At 38.4% G+C, this 27,738-nt stretch overlaps 1 protein-coding gene across 3 annotated transcripts in view; it reads left to right on the top strand.

The window, feature by feature from the left end:
* Window positions 1-27,738, top strand: part of LYST (lysosomal trafficking regulator) — a 188,442-nt gene that overhangs the window by 56,499 nt on the left and 104,205 nt on the right. For all 3 annotated transcript variants that reach the window (XM_044239321.1, XM_044239320.1, XM_044239322.1), the window contains exons 5-14: window positions 1,037-3,116; window positions 4,755-5,784; window positions 7,509-7,670; window positions 9,238-9,394; window positions 11,455-11,681; window positions 12,198-12,264; window positions 17,426-17,535; window positions 18,912-19,338; window positions 22,007-22,151; window positions 23,352-23,525. In XM_044239321.1, coding sequence (XP_044095256.1) covers window positions 1,037-3,116; window positions 4,755-5,784; window positions 7,509-7,670; window positions 9,238-9,394; window positions 11,455-11,681; window positions 12,198-12,264; window positions 17,426-17,535; window positions 18,912-19,338; window positions 22,007-22,151; window positions 23,352-23,525 — 4,579 coding nt within the window. The remainder of the gene's footprint in view (window positions 1-1,036; window positions 3,117-4,754; window positions 5,785-7,508; window positions 7,671-9,237; window positions 9,395-11,454; window positions 11,682-12,197; window positions 12,265-17,425; window positions 17,536-18,911; window positions 19,339-22,006; window positions 22,152-23,351; window positions 23,526-27,738) is intronic.

Raw genomic sequence — 27,738 nt, forward strand, 5'->3', positions numbered from 1 at the left:
AGAGCTCTCTTTTTAGGGGATTATCTAAGGTCTTGTAATATTGTTTTACTGCTTATTTGTTGATTCACTAACTCTGCGCTCATTTTCTTGTGAATTTATAGAATTCACAAATTATTTATCACTTAAGCTATCCGACTAGTGTTCTTTTAGGAAAGTTGTCTTCGTTGCCTGCATCCTTTGTATAGGTGGAGTTTGTCAGACTCTTTTTAATTTCCCCCCTTCTCTCTTGAGACCCAGATCTTTTATTTATAGATTGTTATTTATTCATTCTGAATTAGAACTATATTTTTCACATAGATCTTACTATGTAATATTGCAAAGGGAAAGACTGATTTTACTTTTTAATTAGTAAGAAGGGTTTATTCATTTCCTCAAGAAATAGGTGTTGCATGTGGTCCATGTACCAGGCCCTAGGTTCTAGGCACTGAGGATGAAACAGGGATGCCTGTACCTAGTTCAGTGTGCGGCACATTCGGTAAATATTTTGAATGAAGAACTCTTTTAACCTCAATCTTGAGAACAGTTGGTACCTATTATACGATTTTAAAATAATTTTGGACCATCTTAAAGTTCTTAAGTTATATCAGGCTTATAAGCTCAATGCTATTTTTGAGAATATAATATACTCCTGTTTCTTGATTAATGGCACTATTAGAGGAGATTGGTAAGATGGTGTGAATAGCAGTGCTAAATCCCAGATAATCTAGAGTCTGTTATGTTGATGTCAGAATGCAATGTATGGTTTCAAATCAGATTTATGCCCCTAATTTTGTTCTCCTTTGTTGTTTTCAAAATCAGTTTGTATCTTTTGAACCAATGCTACCCAGTACGTAGCGTGAGAAGAATAAGTGTAGGGGGAAATGATCCAGAGAACACGACAGATAGCTAAAGGAAATCAGCCCTGGGGTGGGGGTGGGTGGGGGGCGGAAACTGAGGAAAAGCTCCGAAAGTGGAAGATAAATAAGAGAGTAATCATATGTACAAACTGAGTTTGAAAATATATTAAGGTCTAAACTTCTGTTCTTTATCTTAACAGATTTTAATCTACCATTCTCAGCTGATATAATCCTGACCAAAGAAAAGAACTCAAGTTCACAAAGATCTACTCAGGAAAAATTATATTTAGAAGGAAGTGCCCCATCTGGTCAGGTTTCTGCGAAAGTAAACATTTTTCGAAAAAGCAGACGGCAGCGTAAAACTACCCACCGCTATTCAATAAGAGACGCAAGAAAGACACGGCTCTCCACCTCAGACTCAGAAGCCAATTCGGATGACAAGAGCATAGCAACGAATAAGCATCGACGGCCCCGTCTGCTACAGCATTTTGTAACCCAGTCACCTAAAGACGACCACCTTACGGCTAAACTTGACCACTTACCAACCAAAGAACAGACTCCTCCTGACACCATGGCTTTGGAACATTCCAAGGAGATTATTCCAAGACAGGAGTCAAACAGTGACATTTTGAGTGAGCCAGCTGCCTTGTCTATTATCAGTCACATGAATAATTCTCCTTTTGACTTATGTCATGTTTTGTTATCTTTATTAGAGAAAGTTTGTAAGTTTGACATGACCTTGAATCATAATTCTGCTCTGGCAGCCACTGTAGTGCCCACACTGACTGAATTTCTAGCAGGCTTTGGGGACTGCTGTAATCTAAGCGACAACTTGGACAGTCAGATGCTTTCCACGGGTTGGACTGAAGAACCTGTGGCTTTGGTTCAACGGATGCTTTTTCGAACAGTGTTGCATCTTATGTCAGTAGATATTAGTACTGCAGAGACGATGCCAGAAAACCTTAGGAAAAACTTAACAGAATTGCTGAGAGCAGCTTTAAAAATTAGAACTTGCCTAGAAAAGCAGCCTGACCCCTTTGCACCGAGACAAAAGAGAACACTACAGGAGGTTCGAGAAGGTTTTGCGTTTTCAAAGTATCGTCACAGAGCCCTTCTTTTACCGGAGCTTCTGGAAGGGGTTCTGCAGATCCTGATCTGCTGTCTTCAAAGTGCAGCTTCCAATCCCTTCTTCTTCAGTCAGGCCATGGATTTGGTTCAGGAATTCATTCAGCACCACGGATTCAGTTTATTTGAAACAGCCGTTCTTCAGATGGAGTGGCTGGCTGCCCGGGACGGCGCTCCTGCCGAGGCCTCGGAACACCTGAAAGCCCTCGTCAACAGTGTGATGAAAATCATGGGCACCGTCAAGAAGGTGAAATCCGAGCAGCTTCATCATTCCCTGTGTACGAGGAGAAGGCACCGGCGCTGTGAGTACTCTCACTTTATGCACCATCACAGAGACCTCTCGGGCCTCCTGGTTTCGGCTTTTAAAAACCAGGTTTCCCAAAACCCGTTCGAGGAGACCGTGGAGGGAGACGTTCATTACCCGGAGCGCTGCTGCTGCATCGCGGTGTGCGCCCACCAGTGCCTGCGCTTGCTGCGGCAGGCGTCCTTGAGCGTCACCTGCGTCCACATCCTGTCCGGCATCCAGACCGTGGGGGTCTGCTGCTGCATGGACCCCAAATCTGTGATCGTCCCTCTGCTCCATGCATTCCAACTGCCTGCGCTGAAGCACGTTCAGCAGCATATACTGAATGTCCTCAACAAGCTTATCTTGGATCAGTTGGGAGGAGCTGACGCCCCGCAAAAAATTAAACAAGCGGCTTGCAATATTTGTACCATGGACCCTGATCAACTCGCCAGATTGGAAGAGACGCTGCAGGGAAACTCGTGTGAGGCCACCCCTTGCCCAGGTCTGGCCAGCCCTGCCTACAGATTTCAAGGGATCCTGCCCAGCAGTGGATCTGAAGACTTGCTGTGGAAATGGGACGCCTTAGAGGCTTATCAGAAGTTTGTTTTTGAGGAAGACAGGTTACGTAGCGTACAGATCGCACATCACATCTGCTCTCTAATGCAGAGAGGCAATGTGGTTGTGCGGTGGAAACTGTATCATTCTGTCTTTAACCCTGTGCTCCAGCGAGGCGTCCAGTTAGCACACCATTATCAACACAGTAGCGTCACGTCAGCTCAGATGCACTCATGTCCCCATCATGACCAGTGTTTGCCCCAGGAAGTGCTGCAGATTTATTTAAAAACCCTGCCTGCTCTGCTTAAGTCCAGGTTCGTATGTGGGCATCTGCGCAGATACCGTTTCCTTATTGTGGGCTTTTGAATGTCTTTACCCATTATTCTTTCCTAGGATTTAATTGATCTTAACAACAAAAAGTGTTCCCATCCCATGTCAGAGTTTGCTTTACTTGTATTGATTGGCTGATCTATTGATCTATAAATTTATTTCAGTTTCCTGGGGTAGTTATAGGGAGGAGCACAGAGCCATTGATTTTAATTTTTCACTGGAAAAAAATGTTTTAAATATACACCAGTGAGGGAAGGATGGACACAACACAGATATCCAATAGCAGAGGCAAGGTTAAATTAATTAATTTATATTTACTTGACAGAAGGTTATTAGCCATTAAAAATAATGTTTACAAAGACCACGCTGTGACATGAGAAAGTGCTAAAAATATTTTATCAATAAAACATACAATATTAGAAATATCACCCACTTATTTACAACTTTGTAAAATACACACATACCTAAAATGATAATTGTTTGTCAAGGCAGTAGACTTAAGGGAATTATGATATCTTAAATACCACATTTACATTTATTATATGCACAATGTATATAGGAAAAACAGAAAATACAAATAAGCAAAAAGAAGATTAAGCCACACCTGGGTGGCTCAGTTGGTTAAGCATCTGCCTTTGGCTAGGGTCATGATCCCGGGGTCCTGGGATTGAGTCCCGTGTTGGGCTCCTTGCTCGGTGGGGAGCCTTCTTTCCCCTCTGCCTCCCCCTGCTTGTGCTCTCTTTCTCTCTCTTTCTGACAAATAAATAAACTAAAATTTAAACAAAAAAGGGAAAATCCAAATTACTTAGAATTCTACCAGTAAATTTTCAGATTTTGTGATTGTCAAGTCTGGTACTTAAAAAATAATTACATAAATAAAGCTTGCTTCTGATAGTCTGGTCTTATAAATTCATGTATATACCATTTCAAAAACATAATAATATATAACCTGTCATCATTATCTTTACAATTTTTGTTTAATTTCTGACATCCTCACGTAGTTTAAATAAAACTGACTTTGATTTGAAAAGTTTTGTAACTCTTTGGCGTATTTGTGGACAACTTGGATCTTTACTGAGCTGATTTACTTAGTTATTAGTAGGATTCCAGTGATCCAGACCCATGAGTCTCACTTGAGACTCAGACCTGCAGCTTGGTTCCTTCCCTTTATGCGGTGCAGATGTAAAACACACTAAAATTCCCGAGTAAGCCAGCAGGCAGACAAACAGATGGACACACACAGACTTGCCTCTTGTCAGAGTCTGTCCATCTCAAGTGCGGAGGTGGTTGTGTCGTTTAGAATTTACACAGAACCTGCCAGTTGGGGAAAAGTATTCTTCCCTGAGTTGCTTCATTTAACTCGTGTGTGTGTGTGTGTGTAATCTATTCTTCCTAAATAATGCTGGAGTCATATTTGTGATGTTTGAAGAAGGATGTATGTGAAAGTAATTAGAAAATAATTTGAGATCCTGCTCTTATGAAGAACACCAGCCAGATAATTGATAATCGATTAGTGTTTAATATATACCACATGCAGCAATGACATACTTAAATAGTATACATACCTATTTATAAGTGATGTTTCTATATGTAAAATCTTGTGTATTTTTTTTCTCTCACAGGATAATAAGAGATTTGTTTTTAAGTTGTAATGGAGTAAATCAACTAATTGAATTAAATTACTTAGATGGTATTCGAAGTCATTCCCTAAAAGCCTTTGAAACTCTGATAATCAGCCTAGGGGAACAACAAAAAGATTCTTCAGTTCCAAGTGTTGATGGGATAGAAGTCGAACAGAAGGACTTGTCGTCTTTAAATGTAGGTACTTCTTTTCGTAATCAGCAAGTTTGCTCAGATTCTCCCCAGAGTCTTAGCAAGTTTTATGCCAGCCTCAAAGAAGCCTATCCGAAGAAACAAAAGTCTTTTAGCCAGGATGTTCACATCAACATGATAAACCTCTTCCTCTGCGTGGCATTCTTATGCATCAGTAAGGAAGCAGAATCCGACAGAGAGTCGGCCAATGACTCAGAAGATACTTCTGGCTATGACAGTACAGCCAGTGAGCCTTTACGTTGCATGCCGCCATGCCTATCTCCTGAGAGCCTCGTCTTGCCTTCTCCCAAACATATGCACCAAGCAGCAGACATTTGGTCCATGTGTCGTTGGATCTACATGTTGAGTCCGGTTTTCCAGAAACAGTTCTACAGGCTTGGTGGTTTCCAGGCTTGCCATAAATTAATATTTATGATCATACAGAAACTGTTCAGAAGTCCAGGAGAGGAGCAAGGGCAAAGGGAAGGAGACCTCCACACACATGAAAACCAAGATATAAATGGAACGTCTCCGTCTGAGATTACCACAAGGGAAGACTTATTATCTTCAGCTGTCAAAAGAGACCCCACAGCGTCAGAACTGGGCGGTCCAAACAGGACTGCTGACAGTGTAGGTAAATTAGAGTCACAGCATCTCTCTTCTGCAAATGGGGGACGTATTTCAGCTACTGAGGCTGCTCCTGAGGAAGTAGAGGGACTCACGAGTCGAGAAAGTGAGACTTCCCTGCAGAGTATCCGACTTTTGGAAGCCCTTCTTGCCATTTGTCTTCACAGCACCAGAGCTAGTCAACAAAAAACGGAATTAGAGTTCCCTAATCAGGTAATGGCTTCTCCTTTGATCAGCTTTTGTGCTTTCCTTTCCTTGTTTGAAAGTTCTAACGTAATATTATTGCCATTTTGTTTTTCCAAAGATTATAAGTACTGAGAAGCTTCTTTATGCTTAGCCCAGTGTCAGGTGCTATGGAGGATAGAGAAGTGCATGACCCAGGTCTTGCCCTCAAGACGCTTACAGTTCAGTTTGGAAGGCAAACCCACATGTATCGAAGTTACCAACCCTGAAAGGCATTAGATACGCATTATGTGTCGGATGAGTAGTAATGGGCTTTGTGTTTCAAAGTTCAGACTTTATAATCTCAGTGTGACGCTGTTCGGTGCCCTGCTCAGATCCCCTTTACCAAGCTGAGGCACCCATCTGCCATTGCTCCAGGGATGTGAGTTGTCTCCTCAGGATTGCCCTTGGCTCCTGGGAGACGCCCCTTCTGTAGATGCCTGGGAAGGGTGCTCATAGCCAGTGATGGATAGATACAGCTCTGTGGAGTGGAACAATCTTTGTGGTACTTAAGGTACTCCAGGCTCCGGAGCTTCCCATGGAATTAGGCTGGAGTCCATCATTTATTCTGAAACCACATTCTTGCCTGGATTCCCCCCTCCACCACCCCCAAATATATTCTTCTTCCCTCACGACCCTACAGATTTTTCCTGAGAACATTCCTCAGCTGGAAAGAGAGTCCTCAGTTTCAGGCCCTGCTTCTAAAGAAACTTCAAATATGGCAGACCCCCTGTTCATAACCATCCTTAACTGTTCTGTCAGCCAACAGGCTTTCCCTGCTGCAGTTCCTGTCTCCCTGTTAACTTCTATCTAAAAAATCCTGATGTCTCCACAGTGCTCAAAGTTAAAACCCCAGACTCTGTAGGCCAGCATACAGAGCCCTAGTGTCTTGTGTTTACTTCCGTGCCTAGCTTCGTGTCCTGCCTCCCTTCACCATGCTGCCGTCCACTGCACTGAGCTAGCTGACAGCGTCTCAAGATGCCACTCCTTGTTAGGAATTCTGGATGTGTTTTTCTGACCAGCAGACTTCTGCCTCGATACCTGCCCGCTACTACTTGTTTTTATCCATCTTATACGACCCCTCCCCTGGACACTTTTGACAGGTCTCTCAGGCACCTTCTCTCTTTTTGACTATCCTAGAATTTTGTTTATAGCTCTAGTGTGGTCATCATCATGCCTTGTCTACAAGAATCTGTTTCTTACGCTGGGTGGAGGGAATTCATTAAGGGAGAAGTCAGTTTCATATTTATCTTTGTGGCCTTATCACCTAATATAGGGACACAGGCCAGCAGCAAGAGTTTCCTTCAAGGACAGAAGGGAGGCAATAAAGAAGGGAGGGAGTGGAAGGGACTGGAATCTAAGCCCTTCTTAGAGTCTTAAAGAATCTCTAAGAATAAGGCATTTGTAAAATGTAGGGATTGTTAATCAAAACTCTGAAGTTTCAACTCATCTTTTTTGTGTATGATACAGTTAATTTGTGATCCACTGAAATTCAGAATGAAATAAGGTAAGTGAAGCATTTGATAAATAAAAATGTTATTAACTGTAACTGGGTATTTGTATAAGAGCTAGATATTTGTAGTCCTTTTACTTTCATATCTACTGCAAATAAATGGACTATGTTTCTACTTATTAAGTAAATATTATTTATTTTGTCACTTTAATTTGTTTAAAGCATGTTATTAATATTCTTAGTATCCTTTATTTTACCTTAGAACTTGTCTGTGGAAAACATATTGTTTGAAATGAGGGACCATCTTTCCCGGTCAAAGGTGACTGAAACAGAATTGGCAAAGCCTTTATTTGATGCCCTGCTTCGAGTTGCACTGGGGAATCATTCAGCAGATTTTGAACACCATGATGCTATGACTGAGAAGGTATGGATAAGATCCAGGTGTGTTGTTTGGGTGTGACTGGCAGAGGCAGACATGTGTGGGATGGGAGTAGGGCCCTCACGAATGTGATTAGAACACATGGGCCAGGATTTGGTTAGGTGAATTCTGGGTGTCGTATCTCCATCTGTGGGGTGGATAGCATTTACTCAGTGCCCTGTCTCATAAAAAACCAGAGCAATGTGGCAGTTTACTGAGACTTACTCTCAGTGGGACAGAAATGTATGATTTGATAAGTCTTACATATAACTGATAGTTTATTAAATGATAGTTCAGGGATGGTGACGACTCAGCTGTTTTTTCTGATCCTATCTTCTGATCCTTTCCTAATATGCAGTTAGTATTTACAGAACCCTCTATGCATTTTAATTTTACATCACTCAAACAAAAATGACCATACTTGCATAGAAATTAGCTTCTTCTTTCAAGTTTCTTTAACCTTTAACTAATTGTCCTTTATCTTTATGTAACTTCTTAATAATACTGTCCTTTATTTTTATGTAACTTCTCTTTTAATTTCACAGTCTAGCCAGATAAATGACATTTTATAATCCTCTGTCACAGTATTTTATGTTGCTGTTTGTTAGAACTTTAAAAAACTTACTGAAATAGCAACCGTTGCCTTTGTCATATTCCTTTCCAATAAACCATATTCCTGGTTTATTGGAAAGTGTTAAAATACTACTTTATTTCTACCTTTCATTAATGTTGCAGTGGTAAAGTACTCTGACATGCTTCAAGTGGAAATGTGTTCTAAAGTGAAGATATTGGTAGCATTTTTATAAGAAAAGGAAGATTTCATGCAGCAGGTTATTGCACCAGAATTAATGCTCTCAATTTCCCAAATGCTTGTATATGGACAACTGGATTCTGAAATCTTAAAATTAATCCTGTTGAATAATTTTTTTTAATAAACATATAATGTATTTTTATCCCCAGGGGTACAGGTCTGTGAATCACCAGGTTTACACATTTCACAGCACTCATCATAGCACATAGCCTCCCCAATGTCCATATCCCCACCACCCTCTCCCGTCCCCCCTCCCCCCAGCAACCCTCAGTCTGTTTTTTGAGATTGAGTCTGTTGAATAATTTTTATATCTACTCTGATTACCTAGTTTATGAAACATTTTATTTATAAAAATCCTATGGAAATGTCTTTTCCCCTGAACAAAGTTGTAAAAATAATATTTATTTGCTAGCATTAAGTTGTAAGAAATATAGTTCCAACTCATTGTGGTTTTTAGACAATTCCTATTATGTAACTAAGAGTGAAATTTCATAGACGTCTTTTTCAGTAAAACTGAAATGACCTATAGCTTCATCTGTTAGAGACCCCCATTTCTGAAATGTTCATAAAGTTGAGAGAGTCTGGAAATTTTTTGCTGCATGAATTTCATAATTTATAGTGCATCTTATTGATTCCTGAGACTTTTTTCCTTAAAGAAAACGCAGAAGCTATCCTTAAAATGATTTTGGAGTAATAAACATTCTGTTACTAAACACGAGCAAATATTACAACTTTCACCTTCTGATTGTGCTGCTCTTACAGCGCCATCCATCTGAGGAAGAACTGTCATCACGACCTGGTGATTTTCCAGAAGACGCTGAGGACTCTCGGTGTTGCAGTCTCAAACTTTTGGTTGAAGAAGAAGGCTATGAAGCAGACAGCGAGAGCAATCCTGAGGACAGTGAAGCCCGAGACGATGGTAAAATACCACTGAAGTACTTGTGATTGGATTTGCAAGTCAGATTATCAATTAGCAAAGTGGCTGCGGTGATACCCTTTAGAATTTTGTATTGCCTTGCCATTTAAAAAGCGCATTGCTTCATTTTATTTGATCTTGACAATAAATTCTGGCATTTGTATAGGCAACGTCATACAGATATATTTTGTTATTGCCAAATTGACTGAATGCCTGAGAATACAGGGTAGAGAGAGTCCCTGCTTTCATCAATATTCCAGTAGAAAAAAACAAAACACCAGGTGTCAGAAGTGAACAATATGAAGAAATAAAATAAGCTGATGTGATAGTGGTTGGGCGGTCAGAGAAGGTCTCACTGAAGATGTTTGGTTTATAGTGAGGCCTAAATTTTTAAAAAAATCTATCCAGACAGACACTGACAGGAATAGCATTTCAGGCAGTTTGTTAGAAAGATGAATTAATGTAAGGAGTATAGACATCTTTCTGTGACATCCAAGGATGGTGCAGCCCAGATTTCTTAACTCACCACAACCCAGCTTGTCCCTCGGATTGAACATGATCCTTTGTCTCTGGGCTTAAAATTTGGGTAGAACAGAATAGATGGGCTTTTGGAGCCAAGATCTTTCTGGAAGACTCCATCTCTTGAATGTTGGCATTATGGCCGTCCCAGGACTGCTAGTCTTCACCGTTTCCAGCACCTGGTCTTCCTCAGTCTAGTTTCTCTTTCCCATTGCATGAAGGAATAATTGTGGGTGTCCTAAGGGAAAGACACCCATAGCAAGTGTTTGTGTATAATAAAGAGTAAAAAGAGCAAAAGCAGCCACAAATTGAAAGAACCTATGTATGCGTATATGTATATAGCCACACACAGATTCATATAACTTACTCGGTTTATTAAACTATTCTTTTTTCCAGTGTTATTAAGAAATAATTGACATACATCACTGTAGAAATTTAAGATCTGCACATGATGGTTTGACTTACAAATATTATGAAACAATGATTACGATAGTATAAGTTAACTTCCATCATCTTATACACATACAGTAAAAAGAAAAGAAGAAAGGAATTTCTCCCTGTGATGAGAATTTGTACGTTCTATACTGTTGACCACTTTCTTACATATCACACAGCAGTGTTCACTGTAGTCCTCATGTTGTCCATTACATCCCTTGTGCTAATTTATCTTGTAACTAGAGGTTTGCACCTTTTAACCACTTTCCTCCCATCTCCCCCCCATTCCTATCTTCTGAGCAAGCACTTTTGGAAAAAATATTAGTTCAGTGGTGTAGGTTTTATCTGTGTACTGACATTTCATAATGACAGACCTCCTCCTTTTTATAGGCTTGCTGATTAGTTCTTAATCATGTAGACATTTATAAATTTCTTAACTACATGAATATTTTTAAAACAGCTCTATAGTCAGTTTTAAGAGCACATCAGTCAAATTTTCCAAAATGTAATATTCAGTGACAGTGTTCATTTCTCACTTATGAAGAAGACAAAGTTTAGAATTTATCGAACCAATAGCTGAAGCTGTCTTTTTCACAGAGATCTGAACGGGCAAGTGAACTAGCCTGTGATTTATGTATTTTGGGGTCAGAAAGTTTGGGATAGTGTTTTTCCCACTTGTGCCAGAGAAAATGTGTTAAATCTGTATCTTTTTTTTTAAAGATTTTATTTATTTATTTGACAGGCAGAGATCACAAGTAGGCAGAGAGGCAGGTAGATAGAGAGAGGTGGAAGCAGGCTCCCCGCTGAGCAGAGAGCCCAATGCGGGGCTTGATCCCAGGACCCTGGTCCCCTGTATCTTATGTCTATAAAAGTTACTGTTGATATTTATAATTCTATTGAAGATCAAAATTACTTTTAAGCCACTCATTTATCTTCAAAATATCCATTAGACTTGATTTTCCAAGATACTTATTCTAATCAAAAGATGCCGTGTAGGAAAAGGCTGCGTGAGAATCTTCTTACAAAGGGCACTTTGGCACAAGATCTCCTAAAATGTTAAGTGAGATTGTTTAGGGAATAAAAATCATCTTTTTCTTTTCCTCTTTCAGGTGTAGACTTAAAACCTGAAGCAGAAAGTTTTAGTGTGTTAAGCAGTTCAAAGGACTTGATTGAAACCTTCACTGAAGGGGAAATCATATATCCTGAGATTTGTATGCTGGAATTAAATTTACTTTCAACTGGTAAAGCCAAACTTGATTTACTGGCCCACGTATTTGAGAGTTTTTTGAAAATCATCAGACAGAAGGAAAAGAATATTTTTCTACTCATGCAACAGGTAAAAGATGCATATAGTAAATGCGGTGAATGTTTATCACACGCATGCCCCAGTCACTCATCTCCTTATTTAGAACTCAACTTGTCTGAAAATTGAGATGATTATTTATCTTTTATAATACCTTAGGTATGTTTTTTTGTACAAATGGTGTTCTAAAAATCTTTTAATTCCATAGTTCTCTAAAGCAGCATAAAAAATTAATGTTGTTGGCTAACTAATCCTTGTATTATTTCTGAGAATGGGTAATAGTTTATAAATTACATTTAATATATAGTCACTGTTTTTGAAAAACCAGAAAACGAAAACAGTATGAAAAACATAAATGTATAAACCACCTAAAAAAAAAGAAAATGAAAAGTGTGTAATTGTACACATAGCATTCTTCTCAGTTATTTGAAAATATTTATATATGTATAGATAGTAGAGTATCAAATAATTTATTATGACATTACAGTTACTTCATGCTTTCATGAGGTAAGAAATTTAATTTCTTATGTTTTGTTTTTTAATCTTCAGGGAACTGTGAAAAATCTTTTAGGAGGGTTCTTGAGTATTTTAACACAGGCTGATTCTGATTTTCAAGGTGCGTTGAAACTGTTAGTTTTACACAATAGCTTTGAAATTATTTTGTTGTTATGTGAAATGAAGAGTTAATAATGACTTCCATTGGCATAGTGCCCTGTGATTTCAAAAGTCGCTTTATATGCATCATCTCTTTTGTTCAATAGACATACCATATCGTATCTTGATTTTATAGAGAGGAATGTCTAGATTCCAAGTGATTGAGTGAGTTGTTCAGGGTCATGTACATAGACTTGGCCTTGTGTTCCTGCCTTATCAGACACTGAGTGCCACTCTCCACTCTGTACTTTCACAGACATTTGAGGAATTCATAATGAATATGTAATGTGGTGACATTATAATAGAAACTTATATTTTAGTTGGAGAGGTCTAACATACATGTAACATTAATTCAGGTTTGTCAGGTGTTTCTTCATGATTAAATTTGAGTGATACATTTTTGGCAAACAGACCTCCTAAGTGACGTCGTACCTTTTAAAGTGCATCATACTGTGGTTCATGATGTCTGTATCTTATTACTGTGATGTTGACTTTGATCACTTGGTTAAGGTGGTGTCTTGCCAGTTTTCTCCATTGTAAAGTTACAGTTTTCTCTTTATAATTAGTAAGTATCTTGTGGGGTACATAACTTGAGACTATGTAAATATTTTCTTTTCATCATACTTGAACCCACTAATCCTTGGCACCCATTGATGATTCTTGACTGAAATTGTTAATTCTGTGGTATTTGCCAAATAGTGATTTTCTATTTCCATTATTCTTTTTATATTTAATTGGGATTATACCATAAAGAAAAGCTTTTCCTTCTCCATTTACTTATTTAGTATAGGGGTATGTTTGTATTTATTGTGGTAGACACTTAGCGGGTCCTTTAGATATGAAGACTTATTTCTGGCTTAGCTCTGAGAAACTCTGTCACATTACCTTTTAATGACAGCTTTGCTGAGAGAGAATTCCTACACTACACAGTTCACCCATTTAAAATATACAGTTCTGTGTTTTTTGGTATATTTGCAGAGTTGTGCAAACATTACTACTTATTTGCTCTTAGGAATAATTCTATGACCACTCATATACTAGTTTCCACATGGACATGTGTTTTCTTTTCTTTTGGGTACAGTGGTAACTTTCAGATGAGGAGCAGCCAGAGTGTTTTCCAAAGTGGCTGCATTATTTTATATTCCATACAGTATATGAAGATTCTAATCGCCGCACATCCTTGCTAACACTTGTTATCTCCCGTCTTTTTCGTTGTATCCATCTTAGTGGGCCTGCCATGTTACTCTCACTGTGGTTATGATTTGTATTTTCCTGATGGCTAATGTTATCACACATACTTTCATGTGCTCACTGGCCATCTGTGCATCTTCCTTGGATATCTCTAGAGAAATTTCTATTCAATTCTTTACCCACTTTTTAAAAGATTTTATTTATTTATTTGAGATGCAGCTAGAGCAACCAAGGGAGAGAGAGAGAGAAAGAGCACAAGCAGGGGGAATGGCAGAGAGAGGGAGAAGCGGGCTCCTGCTGCACAGGGAACCCAGCGAGTGGCTCAATCCCAGGACCCTGGGATCATGATCTGAGCCAAAGGCAGCCACTTAATCGACTGAAGGCACCCCCCTTTACCTATTTTCAAATATGGTAATTTGTGGTTTTAGTCTTTGAATTTAAGAATTTTTTAAGTATGTTCTAGATAAAAGCCCCTTATCAAAGGTGTATGACTTGAAATATTTTCTCTCAATCCTTGGCTTATCTTTTCACTCTCTTGATGATGTATAATTGAAGCACACATTTTTTATTTTGATGAAGACCAATTTATCTGTTTTTGCTTTTGTCACAATGCTTTTGGTGTCATAACTAGGAAGGTCGAACTTACAGTCACAAAAAAAAGAGTAGTTTTCTCCTCTCCATGTTTTCTGCTCTCTTCTTTTCTACATTCTGATCATAATCTTGGGCCTTCCCGAATTGGTCTTGCATGCCTTAGCTTTCCTCTCACATTACCTCCTTCTCTCTTTTTGTGCCATGTTTTGGCAGATTTCTTCCATTCTATTCCAACCTTTTGACCTTTTGTTCAATTTTTAATTTTGGCAGTTATCTCTTAATATTTAAGAGCTTCTTTTTGTTTGTTTGTTTTCTGGTTATTCCATTTTCATATAAGGATATAATATCTTCTTAAATATATCTGGATTTAGTCATTAACATTTTAGAAAGATATTTTCTCTACCCTAAATTATTTATTTTCTCTCTCGGGTCAGTTAATCAATTTATTTGTCTTTTATATCTTGGTTTTTCTTATTTATGTTGCTGATCCTCAAATACTTTTTGAACCTATTTTGGCTATTTCTATTTTAAAAAGCGGGGGGGTGGGAGGTTGGGGTACCAGGTGGTGGGTATTATAGAGGGCACAGCTTGCATGGAGCACTGGGTGTGGTGAAAAAATAATGAATACTGTTTTTCTGAAAATAAATAAATTGGGAAAAAAAAAAAAAAGTTAGTCTGTAAGGCAGGGAGGGATCGCCTCTTTGTAAGAGACGGCCCTGGCCGGTTTGATTCTCGAGGCTTGGCGCGAAATAAAGCTTTGCTTGACCTTCAAAAAAAAAAAGCTGTTGAAGCTAATGTTTTAAATTTGCTTTCCTGTTTGGCATCTGCCCTGAACAGGCAGTATGTTGAAGAGCTCTGTGTGCATGTGCCAGTGGAATATAGAGGCTCCCCAAATACCATATAAAGAGAGCTTCACTTGGGAGGGCCATTAGGACTACTGTTACCTCAAATGGCATTTTGTGTACATTAGAAAAATATGTCCTCCACATATAGGGCTTGGCTAGTGAATAGTGTCTTTGTGTAAGAAAAAGCCCTCCCTTCGTCCGGGCAACACAGCTCAATGCCAGGAGGCATGGCTTGGTGAATAGCATTCCGGTTTTCTTTTAGCTCGTACTTTTTCCCTTAGCTGAGCAACTTGGCCCATCTGCAGACTGTATATGTCTACCTGGTAGCCTGATGCTGATTGTCCCATGTTCCGTCTCAGTCCTTGCCTGGCAATCCAGGGAGTTTCTTTAAACAGTTTTCAGGCTGGGGGCATAAAAGTAAAAGCCGAGCTATCTGTGCTCTGTATTCAGAATTTAGGAGAGAGGTAGGTGTTTCCAGACAGGCAGGGATTGTATGAATCCCTGCATTTGTAGCCCTATTCTTACTTCCTCTCCGGAATATAGACAGACCTATGGGCTCTCCTTTTCTTGGAGCCCTTTTGTAATTCAAAGAGGTTCTAAGCAGCAGCTTTCTCTTTTATCTCTCTGCCTTCCATCTTCAAGAAATATTTTTAAATCTGCTGTGCCCCCAGTGCCCACTGACTTCCTCACTCTTTTTGCTGTTACAGATTTCTTTCTTTTTATAATTCTGTACTTTCAGTTCAGTGGGTTTTCAGTAGTAGACAAAGGCAAATATATATAAATATATATATATCTTCATTCCTTCATTTTGAACTGGAACCTTTTGGTTTAGAACTGAAAAAAAAAGAAAAGTCTAAGCACATACATATACTTTACTTTGATCATACTACTTTATCCTGCCCTCCCAGCCCGTGATTATCTAACACTTATTTTATAGTGCTTTTTAAAAAAATAAGAATCCGGGGTGCCTGGGTGGCTCAGTGGGTTAAAGCCTCTGCCTTCGGCTCAGGTCATGGTGTCAGGGTCCTGGGATCGAGCCCCGCATCGGGCTCTCTGCTCAGCAGGGAGCCTGCTTCCTCCTCTCTCTCTCGGCCTGTTTCTCTGCCTACTTGTGAGCTCTCTGTCAAATAAATAAATAAAATCTTAAAAAAAAAATCAGAATCCTACTTAGGTTCATATATTATAGTTAGCAGATATATCTCAAATCTTTTCATCTGTAGGTGTCTACTCTCCCCACCCTTGCAATTTTTTTTTGGTTGAAGAAACCAGGTCATCTATCATGAGGCATCTGCATTCTGATTTTTGGCAGTTATGTCCCTGGGAATTGTTTAACATGATCCTCTCTGTCTTATATTTCCTTCAGCTGGCAGTAAGATCTAGAAACCTAATCAGATTTGGGTTTTGATCATTTTTTGACTGGAATATTTTACAGGCAGAAATCTGTGCCTCCATCAGAGGCACATAATGTCTGATTGCCTCTCTTTGGGGGACACTAGGAGCCATGGATAGGCTAGGAACTTGCAAAAATGGTAACATGCTGTCATTCCATCTTCTTGGATAAGCTGGAATACTTAAAGAAAACTTGCTCTCATCAACTGTTTGGTTATGCTTAGTTAGAGTAACTCATAAAGGAAAGGCAAGAGAAATAATTATTTTCCTTTATTTTCTAGTTTTCATAGTTCTTACTTTAAAACCTTTCATGGGTTCGTGTTTCTTACAGGATAAAGTCCATGCTATTTTATAGTCTCAATTCAAGTTTCTTTCCAGATATGCCTACTGTTCCACTATTGCCTCAGCTCACACCTCTACAAAACATGGTGCTGAAACAGGGCTGCTTTCCTCAGCTTCCTCATCAGGATTATTTCTGTCATATCTAAAAGGGAGATAAGATTTCACTATAGGGCTTTTTTGGGTGAGGATTAGCTGAGGTAATGCATGTGAATATACTTTGGATACTATAATGTATGCTACAGATATTAGTTACTTTATTCTAAAAAGTTCTATGAATTTATGTACTACCCATGATATTTTATTCTAAACCTCACAGTGAAAATGTTCAAAATAATTGCTTGTGATATTTAAGTATTTTCATAATCTTTAATATTTACACTTCCATTTAATTTAGAAAGTAATAGTTATAATTTAAACAGTTTCAAGATAAGGTAGCAGACTATTTTGTGGTTACTGACAGTGTCAACTTCTTTAACAAATACTGTGTTAATTTATGCTTCTTTAAATAATACCTCTCCTGGGAAAGGACCCATCTTTAAGAAAAGTGGTGGTTTTTTTTTTTGTTTTTGTTTTTGTTTTTTGTCAGTGGGTTGGTTTGCATTTAATCGTATTGCTATTTTTTCAGCACATTTTTGGATTATTAGTTGTTTATAATCCATTGAAGATGTGACAATAGTATTTGATCTCTTTCAGTGAAATTGTTTGTCTGGAACCTTTAATTATGTATTGGCTTTAATTTTTTCCCTCTATCTTCCTTTAATTTAGCATGCCAAAGAGTATTGGTGGATCTTTTGGTATCTTTGATGAGCTCAAGAACATGTTCAGAAGAGTTAACCCTTCTTTTGAGAATATTTCTGGAGAAATCTCCTTGTACAGTAAATATGCCATAATTTTAAAATATTTTCACTGATATTTAATAGAATATTTTAAAAAATGACTTGGAAATCACTAAGTTCTGTCTTTTAATGTGGTAATGATTATGCAGTCGACTCCATGTTAATATGTGTAAAGTTCTTCATCATTTTATTATTTGCACTTATTTTAACTTATTTCACTTCTGTTTTGGCTAACCAGCGTGGTCACTGGGCTCATAGTCCCATTGCCTTATCCTACTCCAAGCCATTGTTCTTAAGAAACGCTAAATAATTTTAATTAGTAAAGAGAACTTAATTCTGATTAGTTTTTACCATTTTAAGGATTATCCTCTTTTTAGAAAGTTATTATCTACCCTTCAGGTATCTTTTATCACTTCTTTCCATTGGTGTAGCTTAGTGACTTTTCAACTGTTCTTTACTGAGAAACTCATTTTAATAATGAAATCTTGGCTAGAAGCATAAGCAAATAAAACAAAAGCTTGGAGCTACTTAATTTGAAGCAAGGTTGAATGTTCCTGAATCCTGCCCATTTCAGCAGCTTACTCTAGCTTGTGGACCCCGAGGGGCTATGTGGAACACAAGGTTAACAAACACTAGTCTAGACACTTGATAACTGACTGTATTTATGAAATGTTTCTTGTACTTTCTCTGAGTGTGGTTCTCATCATCGTCATCAACATTAGCTGTTATTTCAGGCATAGGGCACACACTCAGCAGTGTATTGGACTAAGATACTCTTCTCTACTCCACTTGTCTCCTTAGTCATTACTTTTCTCTTTAATTAAATACTCATCTCCTCTCTTACATTTTCTATAATTCTACATTTAACCCAAAATTTATAATTTGTAAGTAAAACCTAAAAACCCTTACTTTGGTTTACCAAAACAGATGAAAGAAAATTTATTTGATTAGGAAAAGTCATGTAAAATAAGTTGAAAAGTAATTGAGCCACTCAATTTTATGAAGTCAGTCAGGCTGTAAATATCATTCAGAAATCTGGAGAATTTGTAAGGTCTCTGGTTCTATCCCTCACTTAAAAATAATTTAAAGAAGCAATATAGTCTACTAGGAAATACACATCTTTCTTTGTAGAAATTATTCTGGATATAATTATTAGAGTTGACATCTAATACTTAAAACCAATTCATAACTTTCAGGCTTGTGCCAAAAAAAAAGGCACCTAAATCTAATATTAACCATGAGAGATTACATATTTAAAGAATAAAATCTTTTTCCTTATGAAAATTTTAGGGGTATGGTAGATAGGAAATAGGCATTTAACTAGGAATGCTGATATGTATGTAGATATGCTTGTATTTTCATTTATAACCTGAATTTCAGTGTACATTTTGTATTTATTTATTCTTTTTCTCTAGGAAGTACTTCTTCTGGGTATTCTGAAAATTATTGAAAGCGACATTACGATGAGTCCTTCCCAGTACCTAACCTTCCCTCTCCTGCATACTCCAAATTTAAGCAATGGTGTTTCATCACAAAAGTGCCCTGGGATTCTAAACAGTAAGGCCCTGGGATTATTAAGAAGAGCGCGGAGTTCCCGGAGCAGGAAAGAGACTGAGAGCGGAAGTTTCCCCCAGCAGCTGCTCTCCTCTTGGCACATAGCCCCAGTCCACTTGGCCTTGCTGGGGCAGAACTGCTGGCCCCACCTGTCGGAAGGCTTCAGCGTCTCACTGTGGTTTAATGTGGAGTGTGTCCACGAAGCTGAGAGAACCATGGAGAAAGGAAAGAAGATCAAGAAAAGAAACAAATCCTTAACATTACGGGACAGTAGTTTGGATAGAACAGGTATGATGTTGCCATTACCTGTTACCTGTTACACTAAGCCTTTCCTGACTGCAGGTTTGGTTGAGCTGTAAGAACACAGCGATGTCCTCATGTGCTCCGAGTGTGTTCTTCACCCCGAGTGCCTTCCTAACGGCAGGCCCTGACTACGAAGCCTGGGTTGTCAGATAGCCTTGAAAATGTCATTTTTCTTGTATATTTTTGCCTTGGGGCTGGGGCACTGGGTTACTGCACCAGCGGGACCACTGCATATCCAACTGCCCTGGATGGCAGTCCCGAGCCCCATTTCCTGCCTCTTTCCTGGTCCCATTACTGGATTAGGATGACTCCTGATATTAGAGAAGGGAAGGATGCAACCCTAGAGCCACTTTTCTGACCTTCTTCTCCCTATGCCCCAGCCAGTGTGAGCCCCTTTTCATGTCCTTTCTCTCTTGTCGTTCAGTTCTCCTCCTTGTGCTGCGTCCTACCTCTGTGAGCCTCTCCTAGCTCCTGTCACCAGATGTCTGGATGCATCAGCTTTTCTTCAGAGTCAGAATCATTCCCATTCCAGTGCTTTCTATAACTGATGGAATCCCTTTTATGCTTCCACGAAACTGTCTCATTCTTCATATGACTAGGGCAGGAAGAACCTGTTTGTTAAAAAAAACAGTTTATGTGGTGAGAAGCAAGGCAGAGCTGATTGTTAGGAGCCACGGATGAATGAAATGACTAGAGGAGAGAAATGGTTAGGGGTTTATTCTTCATGGAGGTCCCTCTGGAGCTCTGCATTGCACAGAGCTTACACCCCGCACTGGCGCCCCGCTTCACAACACCAGGCCTTCAGGGTAGGTCCTCTGCCACTGACTCCCAGACAGAAGGGAAAGTCCTTACTGACACTCTCAAGACTGAGGACTAGGAAAGGTCACCTGATGTCCTTGAAGGAGCTTTGCATCCACTTCTCCAGACACATTTCCATGTTATTAGCACAACGTATTTGTGTACTTTTGCCAGGTAGCCTAGGAAGCCAAACTTTCTAAAAACTTAGGTAGTTAGAGCATTTCTTTTGGGAATTGGAGCTTTGCCACCTAAGAACTGATAGCTCCAAAGCAACATACATGTGATCCTGTCGTGCTGATGCTGTCTCATGAGTGCTAAGAGCTCTCTGTGTGGGCGTCACTTTGCTCCGCTCTTTCTTCATAGTTTTTTAATCCTCACAACAATTCAATAAATTAAGTGCTCATTCTGTCCATATTTGCAGATGAAATTAAATAGCATGACCAATTTATAGAGCTTGTAAGTGATGGAAAGGGACTTAAACCCACCTATATTCAATTCCAGAGCTTAAATGCCACCATGACACTATAAACAGTGCACATTGCTTTCTCATTTAAGTGGGGGCAATCACAATGTGAACAGGCTCTTATAAAATGAAATAAGTATACACAGTGACCTGAGAAAAGTCAGCATTGGGAATTAAAAAAATTTTTTTTATAAAAACATATTAGAAAACATATATTTCAGACAATTCTGCATAAACATTTAAAAAGAACATTTAAAAATAGTGTATATATCAAAATTTTGAAGGGAACAGAGAAGAAAATATTATGTTAATAACACTTCCTTTGCCACTAAACCAGCTTTGTGACATTGAGCAAGTTATTGAACCCCACAGCACCTCGGTTCTCTCACCCTCTAAAGGGGGACAATGAAATTTACCTCATCAGGTTGTGAGCATTAAATTAAGAAACATTTGTCATATTCCTACTTTACGGTACCTGCGTACACACTGGTTTTTGTTCTAGTCTTTTATTTGTGCAAAGTCAGATTTTATATGGAAACACTAGTATTGTATCAGCCATGAATTCTATATACATCTCATATCTTGGGCAGTGGTCCTCAAAATAATCAATGAATTTAACTCTTCCTTTTAAAGACTACTGTCGTTTAGGGGCAGTATTCTGAAAAATTGGTAGTATTTATACCTGTTGAAAAATGGCAACAAATATATATATATATACAGTCTCATAACTGGTGGTGTTCATCCTCTCTGAAAGTCTGAACCCTTAAACGTGCATTTTGTATTTTGGTACGTCTTTATTAATATAGCTTCACATAAAGTCACACAGCATAGTAACAGCGTGGATGGCTCAAGGATTCAGGTCATTATACATACTTGTTGGCGCCAGAATTAGCATGGTAAGAAACCACTTAAAGTCAGGACTAATAACCCAATAGTCCAAAGCATAAGGCATTACATTAGCTTGCCTTAGAGAACATTTTAGAATTTCAGAATCACTTAGCAATTATATTCAAAGATGACTCATCAGGGAGTCTACACCAGAATATATTTAAACACAATTTTTCTAAAATCAATTTTCTAAAATCATGCTATTGTAATAATTATAGGATGATTTTGGTAGTGCCGTCGGTGGTTTGTTCATTCCCACAGTTAGCTGCCAGTTATCATCGATTTTGAAATGTGTATCTCACTCAGTTACTGTTTTCGGTCCTCGTGCTTTTTTGGAGTTAATGTCTCAACTTCGGGAATGTTGTTTGGAACAGGTCAGATTTAGACATCCCGGTAAATAATTTGCTACAAATGGACAACCACATTGTGTTCCTTCAAATGCACTTTTCCACTCAGCTTTTTATCAACCGCTTTACTGATTATTCTAACATCTTTTTTCCATAGAGAACAACAGACCGGAGGGTGCAGAGTACATAAATCTTGGTGAAAGGCTCATAGAAGAAGGATGTATCCATATGATTTCATTGGGATCCAAAGCTCTTATGATCCAAGTGTGGGCTGATCCCCACAGTGGCACTTTTATCTTTCGGTATTGATTATCCTTAACCTCGCCATGAATAGATCATGTATTTAAATAATTTATATGCTAATAAAGATCATTATAGCAAATCAGAAAAAGATTATTTAAATAGAAGATACATTCTAATAGTCACTAATACCACCTCTGTAACAATGTATTATTCTATCAAAAAATCTCTAATTAAACTCTAAAGTAGATTGTGCTCATTCTCAATTAGATTTTATTTTTTATTTTTATTTATTTTTTATTTTTTTTTAAAGATTTTATTTATTTATTTGACAGACAGAGATCACAAGTAGGCAGAGAGGCAGGCAGAGAGAGGGGAAGGAAGCAGGCTCCCTGCTGAGCAGAAAGCCTGATGTGGGGCTCAATCCCAGGACCCTGGGACCATGACCTGAGCTGAAGGCAGAGGCTTTAACCCACTGAGCCACCCAGGTGCCCCTCAATTAGATTTTAGACCAAATGCTTGCTGAAGTCTTATCCATGGTAGTATTCTATCAGATTGTAGTCACCCTAAAATGTTATTATCAGACAACTGTTTTCCCTGCAGATTACATATTTAATAGACATTATCTTATAAACTTTAGTTATTCTTGAGACCTGGTCTTTTCTTCTACCTCCCTTGTTAACTAGTATAGATACAAATATTTTACTTGTATTGAGTGAGTATGAATAGTGTGACACTATCTTTATAAACTTAAAACTAAATAAAAATATGTTATTTAGGGGATATATGCTTTTTGTTATAAATCATACTTAATACTTTATAGATATTGTATCCTAATTCTCTCAGTAGTTCCTCCAAGTAGGATAGACCTCCAGTACATCCTGACATTTAGATATTTATGTACAACATGTATTAATTTTTGTATGAATAAAATATTATATTGTAATTTCTGAAAGGACAATACCTGTAGAAATAGTAACAATAAAGTTTTTTTGAAAATGAATTTTGAAAATTAATGCCTAAATTATTAACACCAGCAAATGAGCATCATCTATTTTTGCTCATGAATTGAGACAACAATATAAGAAAATAAGCAGATTTTATGGTGCAAAACAAAGACCTACTGACTTTTCTAGTTAGTTTAAAAACAACTGCTTTTTAATCTCATTTAAATATCTGGAATTTTAGTTGTTATATATTTATTAAATGCTGAGATCAGAAATTCCATGTTTCCAACCTGTACTTTGTCTCTTTTTTTGTAGAATGTGCATGGATTCAAATGATGATACAAAAGCTGTTTTACTGGCACAGGTTGAATCACAGGAGAATATTTTCATCCCAAGCAAATGGCAGCATTTAGTTCTCACCTACTTGCAGCAGCCCCAAGGGAAAAAGAATAACCATGGGAAAATCTCCATATGGATCTCTGGGCAGAGGTTTGAAACATTTTAAATAAACGCTAACTTCTTTTACTATTTTAAGTTAGTTTGTCATAGCTTCTGAAACGTATTATAGGAAACTATAGATAAAATGTGCTATATGTTAATGCAGGAATCTGTGTCACAGTTGGATGTTTTTTTCCCTACTTATCACTCTAATACAAAATTAATTTCCCATACTGGGCACTGGTGAAAATTAATATTTGAGTTTGGGGGAACATGCACAAATCTGGACATTGAGACATTATGCAGAGTATATGTTAGATCTAAGAACAGAACCTACAATTGGGCCCTTAAGCCTATATACATTTATAAAATGAATCCACAAGAAATTATTTCAATTAAGTGGCTAATCAGACTAAAACCTAAATTTTTTTTAAAGGCTAATACCTAAATTAACTCAGGGTTTCAAAAGAAATTAGAATGACTAGGGAAAAATATAAGCCAGTGTGTCAGGTGATAGATTAAGATAGGGTCCTTGAAACATACCAGGTGATAGATTCAGGTATAATACTATGTGATGTTTACTGACCAGGAGAACTTGTGGGTCAAGTTAATAAAAAATATTTTCTGGAATAAATTAATGTAAAATTTAACCCCGAGAAAGCTGTAATATATCTTAGATTTATAAGAGTTGGGAAATATTTTATGAATGAAAGAACATAAAAGGAGATACAGAATTGGAAACTGGTATAGCATGAGATGGGGTCAGGCTGGCTGGAAGGAAGATTCTAAGTTGAATAATGAGAAAGAGAAATGAATGCGTATGGCAAAGCTACTTGACAGGCAGGTTTTGAATTTCAAGATGAGGTATCTAAGTGTAATTGAACAGACTGTAAAATATTATATACCTGTTGTGTTGCAGACTTTTTACTAGGTGTGTTCTAAACACTGTCTCCCAATTCTCTCAAATATCCCTCAAAGTAGATTAGACACACAGAGGAACGACTGTGTGCCCAGAATGTGCTGCAGTAGGCTGAGGGAAATGGTAAACAAGGCTCAAGACTCAAGTTCCGTGCGTTCTTGGAACTCACAATCTAAGGGGGAAGCAGACAACAAGCAAACACAATTATATGCATATATACAAATTATGACACATTTTATGGAGTTAAAACAGATCCCCAGAGAGATGGATCAGGTGGATCAGGAAAGGCCTCTTTGGGAAAAGATTGATTATTTAAGCTAAGAACTCAAGGGGAGATGGAGCATGTTGTAAGCAGTGGAGGGGGAAGGACATTTCAGGCAGAGGAAAGGGCCCATGGGAAAGCCAGGGAGGCTATCAAGTTGATGGCTTACAGCTGTCCAGCCTCAGTGCTAGAGGAGGGCAGGGGAGAGGGGGCCTGTGAGTGGCCTAGGGTAGTCAGTCCCCACGGTCCGCTACAGGAAAGAACAGTCTTTGGAAATAAAATCAGTTTTATTCAGTTTTTGTGTGTTCATTTTAAAAATCCATGGAAATATGTCACTGAAGTTTCCATATTCCAAATAAAATATTTTCTGAGAAATTCTCAGTCTTCAGCAAGTCAACATTTTTTTTTCAGAACCTAGAGTTAGATAGGTTGGAGTTGGGGATAAGGGCTATGAATAGTGAACCTCTTTCTCCTGGACCCTCGCCTGATTTCTTGAGCTTTCAACATGTGCTGTAGTCAGCACTTTACACAGATTACCGTTTGGTCTCCTGACAACACCAGGAAGTAGGTATATTGTTTCCTCTATTTTACATATGAGACAGTTGAGACCCAGAGTGGAGTAAAGTCATGCCAGAAGAATACAGCTGAACCTTGAACTTAGATACAGCCCATGCTTTAGAACCTGAAGTTTTCCCACCCCCACAGCCTTCTTCCCAATCAGACCATGTAACAGGTATAGGAGAATTTAGATGTTCACTGTAGAGAGTTAGTGAGCATAGTCTCTTCGTTCACATATTCCTACATTACTTTAAAGGAATTTTTTGCCATTTGGTACAAAGTAAGTAATGATTTCATCTGTTAGTAGACTGAAAAGCAAGTGACCAGGACAATTATATTATTCCCTTGATTTAAATTTGGTACTATCTTTAATATTTTCTGAACTAATAGAATAATTTCTGTGAATAATATATTTCAAGAGAAAATGTTTAATACATGATAACACTGAAAAACAAGTTATTAGTAGTTTATGTTGTGATTTAATGATGAGCCCACAAATGTGGTAGGAATATATGGCACATGGTGGATACTTAATATTTGTCAATTTCATCTTGTAAAGCAGCTTTCTTTACCCTTAAAAACTGGAGACAAACCATAAGTGACTTTTTTTTTTAAAGATTTTATTTATTTATTAGACAGAGTGAGAAATCACAAACAGGCAGAGAGGCAGGCAGAGAGAGAGAAGGGGGAAGCAGGCTCCCTGCTGAGCAGAGAGCCCGATGCGGGACTCGATCCCAGGACCCCGAGATCATGACCTGAGCCGAAAGCAGCGGCTCAACCCACTGAGCCACCCAGGCGCCCATAAGTGACTTTTTTTTTTCCCCCCAATTTATTTATTTTCAGAAAAACAGTATTCATTATTTTTTCACCACACCCAGTGCTCCATGCAAGCTGTGCCCTCTATAATACCCACCACCTGGTACCCCAACCTCCCACCCCCCCGCCACTTCAAACCCCTCAGACTGTTTTTCAGAGTCCATAGTCTCTCATGGTTCACCTCCCCTTCCAATTTACCCAAATTCCCTACTACTCTCTAACGCCCCTTGTCCTCCATGCTATTGGTTATGCTCCACAAATGAGTGAAACCATATGATAATTGACTCTCTCTGCTTGACTGATTTCACTCAGCATAATCTCTTCCAATCCCGTCCATGTTGCTACAAAAGTTGGATATTCGTCCTTTCTGATGGAGGCATAATACTCCATAGTGTATATGGACCACATCTTCCTTATCCATTCATCTGTTGAAGGGCATCTTGGTTCTTTCCATAGTTTGGCGACTGTGGCCATTGCTGCTATAAACATTGGGGTACAGATGGCCCTTCTTTTCACGACATCTGTATCTTTGGGGTAAATACCCAGGAGTGCAATTGCAGGGTCGTAGGGAAGCTCTATTTTTAATTTCTTGAGGAATCTCCACACTGTTCTCCAAAGAGGCTGCACCAACTTGCATTCCCACCAACAGTGTAAGAGGGTTCCCCTTTCTCCACATCCTCTCCAACACATGTTGTTTCCTGTTTTGTTAATTTTGGCCATTCTAACTGGTGTAAGGTGATATCTCAATGTGGTTTTAATTTGAATCTCCCTGAGGGCTAATGATGATGAGCATTTTTTCATGTGTCTGATAGCCATTTGTATGTCTTGATTGGAGAAGTGTCTGTTCATATCTTCTGCCCATTTTTTGATGTGTTTGTCTGTTTCGTGTGGGTTGAGTTTGAGGAGTTCATTATAGATCCTGGATATCAACCTTTTGTCTGTACTGTCATTTGCAAATATCTTCTCCCATTCCGTGGGTTGCCTCTTTGTTTTTTTGACTGTTTCCTTTGCTGTGCAGAAGCTTTTGATTTTGATGAAAACATAAGTGACTTTTAATCTCACAAAACAAACTGAGGGTTGCTGGAGGGATGGGGGTTGGGAGAAGGGGGCTGGGGTTAAGGACATTGGGGAGGGTATGTGCTATGGTGAGTGCTGTGAAGTGTGTAAACCTGGCGATTCACAGACCTGTACGCCTGGGGATAAAAATATATTATATGTTTATAAAAAATTAAAAATTAAAAAAAAAAACTGTATGAAGTCATGCTGCCAATAGGTGGCAGTAGTGTTTCAGTCACAGCCACGTATTTGGTTCAAGAAAGATGCAGGCAATAGAAAATACCTCACTATAATGGTGTTTGTCCGTTACACCTCAATTTAAAAAAAATAAAAGTTATCATACATCTTTATCAGAAAATGTTTCTATCAAAATCGTTATATTTACATGTTAACTATGAAACAGAAAGCCTTAGGGAAGAGTGTTTAAATAAATAGATACACCAATGTGAAATTTCTCGTTGACAGCTAAGCACGCCATCTTGTTTATGAACTCCCCCTTCGTAAGTTACCATCATTATCTTATTATGGAACCTAAAACATTCTCTGAATATGGGCAGAGCTTGGTACTCTGCACCTCCAACCAGATGATGACATCTTCTCCTCATGTGTGTATCTCTTTGAGAAAGCATTAGTTTTCCTTTTCCTACTCTTTT

This window comes from Neovison vison, chromosome 2, assembly GCF_020171115.1.
Source record: "Neovison vison isolate M4711 chromosome 2, ASM_NN_V1, whole genome shotgun sequence".
Lineage (NCBI taxonomy): Eukaryota > Metazoa > Chordata > Mammalia > Carnivora > Mustelidae > Neogale > Neogale vison.